This window comes from Acinonyx jubatus, chromosome B2, assembly GCF_027475565.1.
Source record: "Acinonyx jubatus isolate Ajub_Pintada_27869175 chromosome B2, VMU_Ajub_asm_v1.0, whole genome shotgun sequence".
Taxonomy (NCBI): domain Eukaryota; kingdom Metazoa; phylum Chordata; class Mammalia; order Carnivora; family Felidae; genus Acinonyx; species Acinonyx jubatus.
Genome location: NC_069385.1, coordinates 128,827,819 through 128,842,665, shown reverse-complemented (window position 1 = coordinate 128,842,665; position 14,847 = coordinate 128,827,819). Strand labels below are relative to the sequence as shown.

The 14,847-nt window shown below is 44.4% G+C and overlaps 1 protein-coding gene across 2 annotated transcripts in view; it reads right to left on the bottom strand.

Annotated features, from left to right (window-relative positions):
- The window catches only part of DSP (desmoplakin), a 48,059-nt gene extending 38,706 nt beyond the window's left edge, over nucleotides 1–9,353 (bottom strand). Inside the window, exon 1 of one of the 2 annotated variants that reach the window (XM_027040261.2) lies at nucleotides 8,661–9,353. In XM_027040261.2, the coding sequence (XP_026896062.1) occupies nucleotides 8,661–8,854 (194 nt within the window). In that variant the 5' untranslated portion in view covers nucleotides 8,855–9,353. The remainder of the gene's footprint in view (nucleotides 1–8,660) is intronic. The other variant, XM_027040262.2, reaches the window with a different exon arrangement.
- Between the last annotated feature and the right edge of the window lie 5,494 nt (nucleotides 9,354–14,847).

The window sequence follows — 14,847 nt, the reverse complement described above, 5'->3', positions numbered from 1 at the left end:
AAAAAATAACATTTGTCCTTCGAAGTTTTTAACTTCTCAGAAATTCTGTTTTATCTTCAAACATACAAAGGCAAGTGGTTCATACTATAAAGAACCTGCCTGAACAAACATTAAAAAAAAAAAAATTCATTCTAAAACTTGTTTAAACAAGTAATGGTTCTAACTGTTTACATAAAGTTCCCTTCATCAATGGCTAAAAGGAAAGCCCATTCTGGATCTTAATCCAAATTTTAAGGACAGACCACATGATTATGTGAACAATATTAGAGAGCTTTTCATGTTTTATTTTCCTACTGCCAAATAACATTCTTTTCTTTAAAAATAAGACTTCAACATTAGCTGTATTGAGACATTAAGTTTAATGCCTATTGCTGAGAATATAAGCAAAAAACACAAGACAAATAATTTTGAGTGCATGCAGCATTACAAGGTAAAAGAAAAAAATTTAATATTTACTTTCTGATTTTCAAAGTCATTTTATAATAATCAGTACTGCTCATTGCACACGTGGTCCGTGCCAACTAATTCTGCATTGCTTTTGTGTATACACTTTCTCTCCTATTGGATTCCTTCTTTGCTTCCTTCCTCTCTCTCTCTCCCTCTCTGTCTAGCTCTACCACCATCTTTATCTCTTGCCTTTCTTTTGTTCAGTCCATCAACACAGGGTCCTTATGTCTCTTTGTATTCAGGTTCACAGAATAATGGCTTTAGAAAAGCTCAATAAATATTTGTTGGAAATTATAATTATTTAATGCATGAATATGGATCTTAAAGCCTATTTGCTTAGCTCTTTCTAATTTTAAACAAATTTTTTAATGTTTATTTAATTTTGAGAGAGAGAGAGAGAGAGAGAGACAGAGCAGGAGTGAGAGAGGAAGACACAGAATCTGAAACAGGCTCCAGGCCCTGAGCTGTCAGCACAGAGCCTGATGTGGGGCTCGAACCCACGAACTGTGAGATCATGACCTGAGCCGAAGTCAGCAGCTTAACCAACTTTCTTTAGAGGATCTTAAGTAAAAAGGGGGGGAAAGGTGACGTTTGTAAAAAGAAAACATCTTTACTTCTTCATTTCAGGGCAATATCCTACCTCCAAGACACACTAAACACACTACATATCAGTCGAAATGTCACTGAACAAGCTCAAAGTCCTTCAGAACTTACAGACCAAACTGCTGCCTCTTCCACTAGGCTCTCAGGTTCACACCTCTGCCCTCATTCTGCACTAGTTATTTACACACCTGTCCGTCCTGCTCCTGTCGAGCAAAGTCTCACATCTTAGTCATCCTTGACTCACACACGCACCTAACAACACAGTTTTGCACACAGAAGGTACTTAATGTGTATTTGTTTGGTTTAGTAAAGGAGAAGCAAACGAAGGTAAATAAAAAGGCTGATCTGAGGATACTACCACTCTCTCATTACCCAGATCTCCAAAGCCAAGTCACGTGGCGCATCTATTTTGCCCCCTACCCCCATTCCCACCCCAACAATGTACAAAGAGAGTTTTTTTCTATAAATTTTAGAAAGGGGCCTCCTCTGAGCCTTCCTTTTGTCCCCACCCATGAGCTTTGGAAGCAGTCTCTAATAAAAGTTCCACATCCTTCCCATGTTCATTATCTTCACACGGTTTTCCGTGGATTGGAGCATCACGGGGCAAACGAATCACATACCATTAACTTCATATAAACACTTTCGAGGTCAGGGAGACAGATTCCGCTCTCTGCTCAGCCACTTCCACTTGTACAGCCTGGAACTTTGAGCAAATAAATGACTTGGACTCCCGGTGCCTGGAGTTTCTGCATCTGCAACATGTAGGAACACACCCACCTCCTGGGGTTGACAAGACACTCAGAAGAGCCAGTAAAGGCCCACAAAGCCCAGAAGAAATTCAATCCTCGCTGCTGCTGCTTGCTAGGCTAGGCTTCTCAGATTTATTTTATTTTTCATTTTGCGTCTCTGTCTGAATGCATAATTTTGAACTTTTCCCAAAGATATTTTGCATCAAACCAGGGTGAGGTGGGAAGAAAGAAAGAGGAAGGAGGGAAGGAAGGAAGGAAGGAAGGAAGGAAGGAAGGAAGGAAGGAAGGAAGGAAGAAAGAAAGAAAAAGAAGAAATGGATTAGGCCGTAAATATGAGGTATTTCAGAGGTTATTACAAGACCTAAAAGGGGCACCTGGGTGGCTCAGTAGGTGAAGCATCTGACTCTTGATTTTGGCTCGGGTCATGATCTCACAATTCGTGGGATCGAACCCCATCTACACTGACATGGCAGGGCATGCTTGAAATTCTCTCTCTCTGCCCCTCCCCTGCTCTCTGTCTCTCTCAAAATAAATAAATAAACATTAAAAAAAAAAAAAGATGTGAAAATAACACCTTGAGAGGATTCAAAGAAAGTGATACATTTTAACAACGTGAAAGAAATTTCCTAAAGAGATGAGAAAATTTAGAAAAAGATGTCCTCTTATCCTTCATGAAGCAGAAATGACTTATGAATATTTGGTTCTTACAAACTCAATACCACAATAAGGATTTCTATTTTGAATTATTCCCCTATGAGAAAACTTACATTCATTCTGAAGCCTAAAAAAAAATCAATGACAGGTTATCTGCTTATCCATCAAGAAGTCAGCTCCTTTTTAATTTTTTTCAGGTGCCAGATGAAGTCAGGGATGTTATGTTTGCATGTAAAAAATTTAGTTGCAGGGGCACCTCCCTGGCTCAGTTGGAAAAGCATGCGACTCTTGACATTGGGATCCCGAGTCTGAGCTCCACGTTGGGGGCAGATATTACTAAAAAAATAAATAAATAAACTTTCAAAAGTAAATAAAATGTTTTTTAAAAATGTAATTCCAAGCAAGAACTTAGACCTATTTGCAAAAGCATCATCATTTTCACGAAATGTAGATTTCACATCCATGAGGTCCTTGCAGGTTCTGGACCCGACCAGTCCAAGCTGTTGGTGCTAAGATGTAAATTGCTGGGCGGCACTAACATTTTACAGGATGTTGCCTCAAAGGAGAGGCTCGCTGAGTCTTAGGGTCTGTGGGGCGGTTGCCTTCAACATCAGAACCACACCTGACCATTTCCCACCAAGTGCAGGAGGGAGAAAGAAAAGCAAAGGGTGGGGCAGTGCCCTAAGCACCTGGGCCTCCAGACTGAAGCACTCCTTCTAGAACCTCCTCATCTGGAAAGACAGGTTGGCTGAGGGTTGAGTTAGACTCCCCAGGTCACACCCAAGCCCTCCTTTGCTCCACCCTAAGCAGTCAGCACTGAGGCATCAGGGGCATCAGCAGTTTTTTTTCTTCCCCAAGACATTTCAATCACCTGAACAACAATGAAATTATGCCCATATTTAGAGAAAAAAATTAACTGCTGTTGAAAGCTGCTTTGTAGGTCTGACTAACATGAGTTGGCTTAATACAGCATCATGCTGTGTTTTTTCCTTGGCAGATGGAAACCCTACTGGAGTATTAACAAAAGAATACATTGGTTATGAAATAAATATTTCACAGGAGTGCAACAGGTTAAAAAGAAGCAAACACTCGGTTTAGGTAGAAGAGTTTACCAGGACAAAAGATGAATTCTTTTTTTTTTCATGTTTATTTATTTTTGAGAAAAAGAGAGACAGAGCATGAACGGAGGAGGGTCAGAGAGAGAGAGGGAGACACAGAATCTGAAGCAGGCTCCAGGCTCTGAGCTGTGAGTACAGAGCCCGATGTGGGGCTCGAACTCACAGACCGTGAGATCATGACCTGAGCCGAAGTTGGAAGCTCAACCGACTGAGCCACACAGGCGCCCCCAAAAGATGAATTCTAATAACCAGGATTTGATCTTTTCTTGATCCATTGTAGTATACTGGATTCAAGTGCAGCTCAACCACTAACCAGTTGTGTGACGCAGGCCAAATCATAAACTAACTACTTTAACCTCGGTTTTGTATCTGTAAAATGGGAAGTTTGTCAGGAGGCTTAAGAAAACATATATAATACACCTGGCACACTGTAGGTATTTGCCAGGTGATGGTAGCTATTATTAACCACTCATCTGATATTTTTATAAAATATGTAACTTACTCAAAGATAATAACCATGGAAGTGTTATCAGCCATAGATTGAGCTAAACTGAATCGTACTTTGCAATCGCTTCCCAGAAAAATATTTAGAAGATCCATTCTGTGAGTCACCCGACTCCAGGCCTGTTTTCTCAGGCTCTCCCAGGCCTCTCACATCCAGTTCTCAGATGAAGCTGCCACTCCACTCCATCTACTTTCCTATCCTGCAGCCAGGCCCCCACCCTCAGTCAGGCTTTCATTACCTCTCCACCCTGCTCACTGCTACCACAGAAACAGTGCTACAGCTCGCGAGGATAGTCTTATGTCCCTGTTCCTTCAACGTAGGAGACCATCACTGGCTTCGAAGAAAACCTGCCGTGGCTCCCCTCTACATCGTATCCACATTCCCCACCACGGAGTCAACGTCTCCCAGGCTCTGGCCACAACCTACCCTTCTTCTGAGTCTTACTGCTTCCCACTTGCTCAAAAAGCAGACCTGCTGCTTTTTCACCTCCCAGACTTTCCTTCCCCTGGAATGATCTCTCTGCCCACCCATCTTTATCAGCTGAAACTGTTCAACATCTAATTCAGCACAACTTCCTTTATAAAATCTCACTAGTACCTCCAGTACAGTATGAGCCTCTTGGTCATTTATACCTTCTACTATACTTTTGTATTATAGTACTTATTTTTCTTTAAAAAGCTATGATCCTTTTAAGAAGTCTTTGGGGGTGCCTGGGTGGCTCGGTCAGTTGAGCGTCCAACTTTGGCTCAGGTCATGATCTCAAAGTCCATGAGTTGGAACCCGGCATTGGGCTCTGTGTTGACAGCTCGGGGCCTGGAGCCTGCTTCGGATTCTGTGTCTCCCTCTCTCTCTCTGCCCCTCTCCCACTCATGCTCTGTCTCTCTGTCAAAAATAAATTTAAAAAAAAAATTAAAAAAAAAGAAGTCTTTGTATTTTCACCTTTGACACTCCTTGACACCTAATACACAGCAGATGTTCAGTATTCACTGAATGAATGAATGAATGAATGACTGGAATTGAGACTCTTTCATTGTTTAAGTACAAGACTGTCCAGTCTAATACCCAAGGTACACATGGTCTAAAGGCACAGAATGACAGGAGGGCAAAGGTGAGAAGCCTTGGGTTCTCATGCCAACTTAGCCACGAGCGGACTCTGGGATTTAGGGCAAGTCTTACTTGACTTCTCTCTAAAGTGGAAGAGTGAGGCTTTGTACACCTCGGCCCTCTCTCCAGCTCTAAAATTCAATGCAAATGGACCTGTTTATCTCCTGCTAAGGAAGACACTTAGTTTAAAACAAACTTTAAAATATATATCAAATATTAAAATATAGATCACATGTATTTTGGTTTGGAAATCACGAGTTCTGGAGAGAAGTAAGCATTAACTTTATAACCACATAGTTCTGAAGCTTAATGACTATATTTGGCTTTTAATCCTCCTACAATATCCACACTTTGATCAGTGAGAGATCTAACTGTGGGGCTTTGTCTACCAAACTGAATTTTGCTACCAAATTTCACTACAGATTTATCATTTAACTGTAGGAACAAGGCGACAGTAAGTTGGCTTTCATTGAAAGCAATATTAATGTAACATCCTATAAGAAAATCCACAGTTTAAATTTTCAAAAATATATCTCTTACATCATCAAGCACATAACATTTACCAAACTTTATCAAGTAGAGCAAAAAAAAGTTAAAGTAGTTGTGATTCCATTCAGCCTAAAATAAAGAAAACACAAAAGGTGGGTGGGCACTGAAGGAGAACCACAAATGAAATAAAATACTGTCTTAAGAACTGACAAGTGTTATCAATGCAAAGCACAGACACAGGACGGTGTTTTAAAGTCATTTTAAAAAGAAAAATAAGATTTAGGCTCCTTACACACTCAAATTAGTTTATTTAAGGGAAGGTTAAATACAAACACAGGTTGTTTAAAAAATCAGCAATCTAATTCTGACAATAAAGTGGCAGTGTTTTAAAGAAACAAGTTTAAATTCAACCAGTAGTTTCATACAGGTTTTGGTGCTTTAAAAACAAACAAAAAAACCTTCATTTAGAAAAACTTTTGGTCAGAAAGCACTTATTAAATTCTTAATCCTTATTCATTTGGCAGAGGGCAGTCAGGGTCATACATGGCATCCTACTTCTAGAAAGTACGTGCCGGGGGACAACAAATCCCTGGGCACAAAACCATTAAAAAAAAGGACCACACGAAACTGGGTGCGTGAAAGCCTCAAGTCTCCTAAGTCAGTCGCCATTATTTTTTTAAATGCAGAAGTCAGCAGTTGCAGGCAATTTTTTCGTGTGCTAATTCTTGAATTCAGCAAGGTTTAGCGGCACCACTGGCTGGGGGGCCAGGCTGGGAGAATCTCCATTACTGGATCACGAAAGAATGGCCCCACAATGACTCAGGCCTCCAAGCAAGACACCCCGCTGCCCTAGCAGATCGACCTCAAAGTGCAGAAAAACACCCCTCCCCAAAAGTAAGTAATTCTAAACTCCAGTCTGTTTCCCCTTCTCAGAGAGACTTAACACTTGACATGTTTATAAACAGCGTTTAGGTTGGAAAATAATGCTATGAGAAAACATTGAGCCACCTAAAAATGTAGTGTTTCCATGAAGAATCCTTATAAATCATGTATCTTTATGCAGTTCGTTAACCAATATAGTAATTCATTACAAATTTCTTTCTACAAGGAGCCAAGGGAGTGAAATGGTCAATTAACAGTAATGTTTATTGTCAATTTAAAATATAAGGACTCTAGATTAACAGGTTCATATTTTTTAAAAATATAAAATGAAAATAAAACACTTGGTTCGTAAAATGCCAGAAAGCACTGCTGCTCAAGAATCCTTGCAAAATTCTGACTTGGATTTAAATGGGTAGATGAAAAGAACGTCCTTCCCAAATACAGGAAGACTGAGAGGGAAAAGTGGAGTTTCGGATTTAAATGCTTGGCCAAGTTTTAAAACAAGGTTAAAAATCAAAGTGATAACTAGTAAAATTTTCTCCCCATTCTCCCTACTACTTGGCACATTTTTCCTGGAAATCCCCAGGCGCATTTTGTTCAGAAAACAAGAGCGCCAAGGCTAAGACAAGTCTTCGCTAACTCTAAAAAGAGAAAATAAAATGTCAAGATGCTCGAGGAAAATAAATATATAAATAAATCGAAGCAGGAAACAGGTCGCAACTCGACTGGTCCTGCCTTCAAAACTGCTGGTAAAACAAAAACCCCCTGGAGTGTATTCAGGTTGCTCCTCCCCAGCCTAAGGCCACAAGGCAGGGTAAATAATCTTCTGGAACGCCGGCCTGTTTCCCAAAAGCCCTACTGGGGAAGGGCTTGCGGGGGGCGGGGGGAAGGCACGGACCGCGGAATTCTCACGGCTGCCGTGGGCATCCCAAGTCCAGCTCTAGGGACCGAGTCAATGCAGCCTCATGATCTTCCCCCACCCTCCCAAATGACCCCCGCGATCAGTTTCCGCGATGTTTCTGAGAAGACCCTGCCCCCATCCCGCAGGGCCCCCGACTGGGCCCCCTGACCGGGACAGGCTCCCAGCGTCGCGGGCTCGCGCTGTGAGAAGCGGCGCCCTCCGCGCCACAGGTCCCCGCTCCCGCTCGCCGGCTCCAAAAGCCAACCCTGCGCCCGCACTCTGCTAGCAATACACCGAGGTCGTTCCTCCGAGTTTTAAAAGGAGGAGACAAAGGGCGCAGGCGCGGGGCCACAGGTACGCTCGCCGGCTGGGGCTGCGGCGCAGCGGGGCCAGGGCGACCGGAGCGTCCCGGGTGAACTGGGACCTGGGGTCGGCCCGCTGCCCCTGCGGGGAAGCTTCATTGGGTAGCAGGGGAGGTCCAGGCGGGGCCTTCTCAGGACCAGACCCCGCGCGACCGGACGCACGGCCTCTACACAAAAGCCCTTGGCTGGCGCAGCAGCCCTGGCGTCCAAGCTGGGGTGGTCTCGGGGTGACCAGGAATTTGGAGTAAGCCACTGGAGCCCGAGGAGCCCCGAATCCGACCCTGGCTAGCCGGAGCCCCCGCTGCTTTACTATTCTACTTTTGGTTACAGTTGGAGAGATTGGGTTTTGTCGTTGCAGCCCCGCCCGCCCGACCTCCCACCTGCCGGCGGGGACAAAAGGGATGCCAGCCGGACCCGGCGGCACAGGGGGCAATCCAGGAGGCAGAGACCCCCACGGCCCGGCCGGCCTGCGGCGTCCTCCTGCACGCCTCGCTGGCCAGCCTCCAGCCCCGGCTGGCAGGAAGGGAGAAGGGCGGGACCGAGAACCCGTTTGCAGGGAAGGAGCCGCTCCGCTCCCCGCTCGCACACACACCCACCCGGGTGTGCGCAGCGCACAGGGCGGCAGGACACCTGGCTCTGCCCCGGCGCGAACAAGCAATGCTTTCATGAACTCGAGCAAAACGGCTTTCCTTTTTCTGGACCTGGCTTTTCTCGTCGGTCAGAGGAGGGAGGGCTCGGTGCCTCCCTTTCCTAACATGCTGGGGGGTTCGGCAAGGAGAGTACGGAGACCGGCCCCCCCCCGCCCCGGTCCCAGGCTCCGGTGCTTGCCCGCCGGCCGGTACCCACCAGTAGCCGTCCGAGTTCTGGTCGGTGACCGTGCAGCGCCGGGAGTAGTACATCCTGCTGGTGCCCCCGCCGCCGCCGCCGCCGCCCCCGCCGCCACCGCAGGTCACCTCGTAGCGCAGGTCCGGGCCGGACTCGGCGCGGGTCATGCGACCCAGCGTGTTGATCCGCGGGTGGGAGCCTCCGTTGCAGCTCATGTTGGCGAGCACTCAGAGAGCCGCTCAGCGCCGAGGCATAAGCGAGGGCGGGCCGGCTCGGAGAAGGTGGAGGGGTTCAAAAGAGAGGCCCCAAGCCGGGAAACGGGGGGGGGGGGGGCGCAGAAGGGTCGCGGGGACGCTCCTCGCCACCAGGGCCGTCCCGGCCGCTGCGAGCGCGGCGCGGCGGGCGGAGGTCGGGCGCGGGGACGACGACGGGCAGGGACCAGGCGCGGGAGGAAGAGCTGTGGCTCGGAGGGCGGCGAGGGCTCAGAGGAGCTGGGTCGCGGTTGGGTGTTGGTGTTGGTCGGTGGGGGCGCGAGTCTCCTCCCCGCTGGCACCCGGCACCGAGGCCACACCTGGCCGGTTTCTTCGCAGGGCGGGGTGCGCCCGCCGCGCCTCCCCGCCCCCCGCGGGTGTCACCGACGCACTTGGGCCGCCCCTCCCCACCTGTGCCCGCCGGCCCGCGGCTCCGCCCTGCGCCTCCGAGGCCCGAGGAACGCGAGCAGGGGCGGGGTCCCCGAGACCCGAGCGCCGGGCGCGGCCACCGAGGGGAGGACTTGCGCTGGCGGGGGCCGCTCGCTCAGCGCTTCGGCTGCAACCGCCGGGAAAGCGCAGCCCCTGCTTTTCAGGATTTCCTCGGTCCCCGGGCGGAAGTAAGCCGAAAAATGAGGGCCATTCGATTGGGCGGTTACTTATTAAACATTTACTTTTGCCAATCCCTTGAAACCGTGCCAGCCAAGCTTTGAATAGAAACATAATTGAGAAGAGCATGCTTAGATGATGAGATTTTTGTTTGGGGAGTTTTTATGAATTTTTGTATTCCAGTAATCCAGAAAAATTGTCTGGAAGTTCGATTTCCGACGTGTAAAACGATTTTTACACGGAGCCATCAGTTTCTGGAGAAGTTTTCACCATTAGTAATGCATTTCCTTGCTATGAAGATAGAGAAGAAAACACTACCCACTTTCTACGAAGTAATGGGAAAATCTAAGTTGTAGTTTATTTTATTTTGCCTGTTGATGGTCATTTGGAACAAGAAATTGCAAAGGACTTCCACCTTTAGACTCACTTTTCAGATTTTGTGAAAGCGCCTTGGGAATGCTTATCTCGCCCCCCTGAACACCTTCTCTCAAGACCCATCCCTTGCGAAAGTCAACTTTTGCCACAAGTCAGTGGCGGAGGCCTTCCTGGGACTTTAGTCTAAATGAAAGCAGCGAAGAGCCCTGGACAGAGATCATCCACTTGGTACAGACGAGTAACTCTGAGCCAGAACATTCCAGCAACTTACTTACTCCGGGGCCCCTCCCAGTTAGTGGCCAGGGGTAAACCACACTGCAGTCTCTGTGACCATGATTGAGGTACAGCCTCAGTCACACTATACACAAAGAGCTGTTTTTATAATTTGGAAAACTGTTAAAATTACTCTTTAATAAACACCATTTAAAGGTCCTGATAATAAATATTTGTCATCTTCCCTAGCAACATCCGTTAACTTAACTTCTTATACAATATACTGAAATGTTTAGAACTGAAAACAAAAATGGAGCTACATGTGTAAGTTGTGACGGCAGCTGGGGAGTTTTCTCATATTGTAGTTCCCCTAGTTATATATATATAAGTTCCCATATTATAGCACCCCTAATTACAGCTCACTTTTTAGGCGCAAAATTTTTTTAATTTTTCTTAACGTTTATTTACTTTTGAGAGAGAAAGAGACCGAGTGTGAGTAGGGGAGGCGCAGAGAGAGAGGGAGACACAGAATCCGAAGCAGGCTCCAGGCTCTGGGCTGTCAGCACAGAGCCGGACTTGGGACTGGAACTCACAAACTGCGAGATCACGACCTGAACTGAAGTCTGGGGGTTGCCCAACCGACTGAGCCACCCAAGTGCCCGTAGGCACAAATCTTTAACAAATGAATTGCCCTGTTCTTTTTCTTCGCAATCCACCACAGAGTTGAGTTGACCAGCTTAAGCACAATGAGATAAAAGCTTACCACTGTTAGCACACTCAGTAATTTCCAACATTGTGTCACTTTCCACTTTTTTTTAGTAAATGTGAATGTGATAAAGTTTAAATTCAGATGATCACACGAACACTGATGTACAGGCAGGAACGGTATTTCCTCTGAAAATTGAATATTCAATGGCTGGATGTTAGTATCAGCACAAATAGCTCATATTATCCATTGGTTGGAGCAGAGAAAAGCCATTTGGGATGCCACGGCATAATGCACGTAATTTGCTTTAGGATGCTTTGCCCCTATGCATCTCATTTGTTCAGCAAATAATTATATAACCTATTATATGGGAGGGCCAATGTTAGACTTTGGAAAATACAAAGATGAATAAGGCACAATCACTGCCATTAAATATACAGTAAAACTTGAATTAAAAAAATTCAGGGATTCCTTTATTCTAATTATGTGTAATAAGAAGGTCATGCAATTGCACAGAATTCTCCTTAAAAACAAGACACATCTGTGAACCACATCCCAGTGATAACCAAAGCTCCACCTAATTCACCGGCTACACATAGACCCAACACCACCCAGACTCACAGTGCTGTTCAATCTATTTACAAAACAGGAGAAGAGGTGAAAAGTACAATCCACCAATTACACACCTCTGGCTGCCATTACTTCGCAGCCTATCTTCTGACTTCCTGAACTCCTTTAGGTATTCCCAGGAAGGCAAATAGCTTCCAGCTAACCAAACATTCCAGGTTTGGGAAGACAATGGCTTCCATTTATCTTTCTCTAAGGATGATAAAGGAAGAGAAAAGGATGAAATAGAAGATTGACATGAGAGATGGAATCCAGATGTACACACATTAGTTGTCCAAATTGGCTCATCTCATGGAAGGCTCCACGGTGAAGTTGGGGATCAGAAGACCATAGTTCTGATCTTTGTGCCACAATTTACTTGGGCAAGAGCTCAATTTCTTCACGTGCAGGAGGGAAACAATAATACATACCCTGCCAACTTTATAATATGTGAACATTCTTGAAATAGAAATATTGTATAAAGCTAAGGTATCACCCATGAAACCAAAAGCTCTTTGCTAGCTGTGAAATTTTAACCTTTAGTGTTTTTGTCTTTAATCCCCCATGAATCAATAAAACTCCCTTTGGGAGACATTTAACGTTCATTCATTTTAAAAACAATTATTAAGCATCTACTATGTGCTACACAATAAGCTCAGCACTGATCACATGAAGGTGAATAAGGCAGGGCTCCTGTTCTGTGGGATATCACATCTGTAATAGGAAAAATAAATCACTGCAATATGTTACATACGTTTTTACAAAGGTATGTTTATAGAACTGTGGGAGCACAGCAGAAGGTTTAGCTTGTTTCTTACCACCAAGTTCTAAAAGGTCCCAATCCAAAATCTGGCAAAGTCCTCACAAGCTGACCTGACTAAGGTCAGCTATTTTTTTCCCTGCCACTTGTAGATACCTCCCCTTGTACTGTTAGAGACAGATCACTGACATGTAACTTTCTCTCAGGCTGCCCTTAGAGATGACCTTGTGGTTAGGTAAGAGGCATCAGTCATATCTTGAGCATATTTTTGAAACTAAACAGAGCACCTTGATTTCAATGAGATTAGGAGGGATCATTTACTTGCTCAAAATCCCATGGGAACTCTCATATCTCTATGTTGGTTAAATGATATCCCTTGGCCACAGAGAAGATTTACAACCCATGAGTTAAAATGGCTATTCTGCCTGCCAGGAGAACAGTATTTTAACAAATGAGAACCACAGAAGCTAGGATTGGAACTGTAATGCCAGTAAAATGCCTATTAAAATAGCAGATAACTTAATTCTTGGTAATTGCATATACCTTTGCCTTTTCTTTCTTACTCTTCCATTTGTATGAATAAATTAGAATCCTCCACAAATAATTAAATCTGGGTTCTCAATATCCCCAAAATAAGATTGATCTCTCCTTCAAGTTGAAACTACTCATTGCAGAAAGCAATTTGATAAACCATATAAATTTCATTTCAGAAATAGGAAAACGTTGGCAAAACATATACATTAGCCCCATTCTACTTTTATTATCCTTGGTTCAAATGTCCTTCAGGAACACGAAGGTGTTTCTGTTTGTAGTGGTTTTCCGTTTTTACCAGGAGAAGGTGGTTAACTTTTTAAAAATTTTAAAAGCTGAGAGAAACATCTCAAATCCATTTTCTGCCACTGTAGTGAAAAGATTTTGTTGTTGATGCCACTTGTTTGGGTTTTCGCACAGGTGATATCTAATAAATGGTACTATCCTTTTTTTTTTTAAGTTTGTTTATTTATTTATTTTGAGAAGACAGAGATAGCATGAGTGGGGGAGGGACAAAGAGAAGGGGAGACAGAGAATCTCAAGCAGGCTCCTCACTGTCAGCACAGAGCCCAACACGGGGCTCGAACTCATGAAACCATGAGATCATGACCTGAGCCGAAACCAAGAGTCAGACACTTAACAGACTGAGCCACCAACGTGCCCCTATCATTTAGGTTTTAAGAGTATGTTTTTTGACTGCCTCTAATTGGATAGAATGGATACTGGGGATTCATCCATGCTGTCCTGCCTGATCCTCTTTTTCATTAAGAGCCCAAGTTGCAAGGTAGGGCATCTTGAGGTTAAGGGTATGGATGATGGTGAGCACAGCTATGGACCACCTAGAGGCCACCCTACCCTTGGCCAAGTGACTTCTGACCCACCAACTTAAACAATAACTCACATTAATTTTTAGTAGGTAAGCCACACAGTCAATAAATATAATACATGTGCCAATTAAGTTAGCCTTTTCAATATGCTCTCAAAGTAATTTTTTAAGCTTGCCATGATTGTTAGGAACCGTCGATCTGTCATGTTGGGACTGGAACACTTACTCAGACTTCTATAAATATAAAACCAGGATGCAGATTATTGCTGGTAAAGCCAGTTATCAGCAAATGTCACATCAATATACAATGTGCTAATAGCCACATGAAGAAAATTGTGACAAGCTACTTAGCCTTTACAGGAGGAATTCAAAATTTATGTTCCATAGAGAATTTCTGAAACAAAAGCTGCCTTAAAGAATTTTTATGCCTATTCTTCTCAAAACTTTTAGAACTTTGGAACTCTCTTTATAAAAGAAACCCTATGAAAACAGCCAGCAATCGAAATAGATCATGATAGTGCCAGACTAGTCGTAGCTTGGTGGAACCCTGGCCCCAGAAAGATTTCCCCAACGAAAGCGCCATATAAACTAAAATCCACATTTTATTTTCTTTTGTTTTTAGTTTTTTAATGTTTATTTTTGCGGGAGAGACACAGAGTGTGAGCAGGGGAGGGAGACACAGAATCCAAAGCAGGCTCCAGGCTCTGAGCTGTCAGCACAGAGCCTGATGTGGGGCTTGAACTCACAGACCATGAAATCATGACCTGAGCTGAAGTTGGGCACTTCACCAACTGAGCAACCCAGGCACCCCCAAAACACACATTTTAATGAAAGAAAATAGTTCTGGAGAGGTTAAGAAAGTTTCCTGAGTTATTTAATAAATAAAATATTAGAATTCTGTCTGTTTCTGGCCTCATGCCCTTTCCACTATGTCAAAATTCCTGTACAATCAGACATGAAAGCATATTATTTCTGAGCAGTGATTTGTTATCAGTTTAAACCCAACAAACTATCCTGTTGATTGTTATCCTCCTACACTAGACATATAGGATGTCTGGAAATGCAGTAAAAGTAATCAGCCTGCTCTACAGAAGTCACACCAAAAAAACATGTTCATTATTTTTAGTCCTGTTCTTATAGCATAGGTGAGGTGATTGTTTTTCCTGGTGTTTTTAAATCACAGTGCATATTTTTGTTTAGTTTTAGTTTTTTTTTTTCTTAACGTTTATTCATTTTTGAGAGACAGAGAGAGACAGAGCGCAAGCGGGGGAGTCGCAGAGAGAGAGGGAGATACAGAATCCGAAGCAGGTTCCAGGCTCTGAGCTGTCAGCACA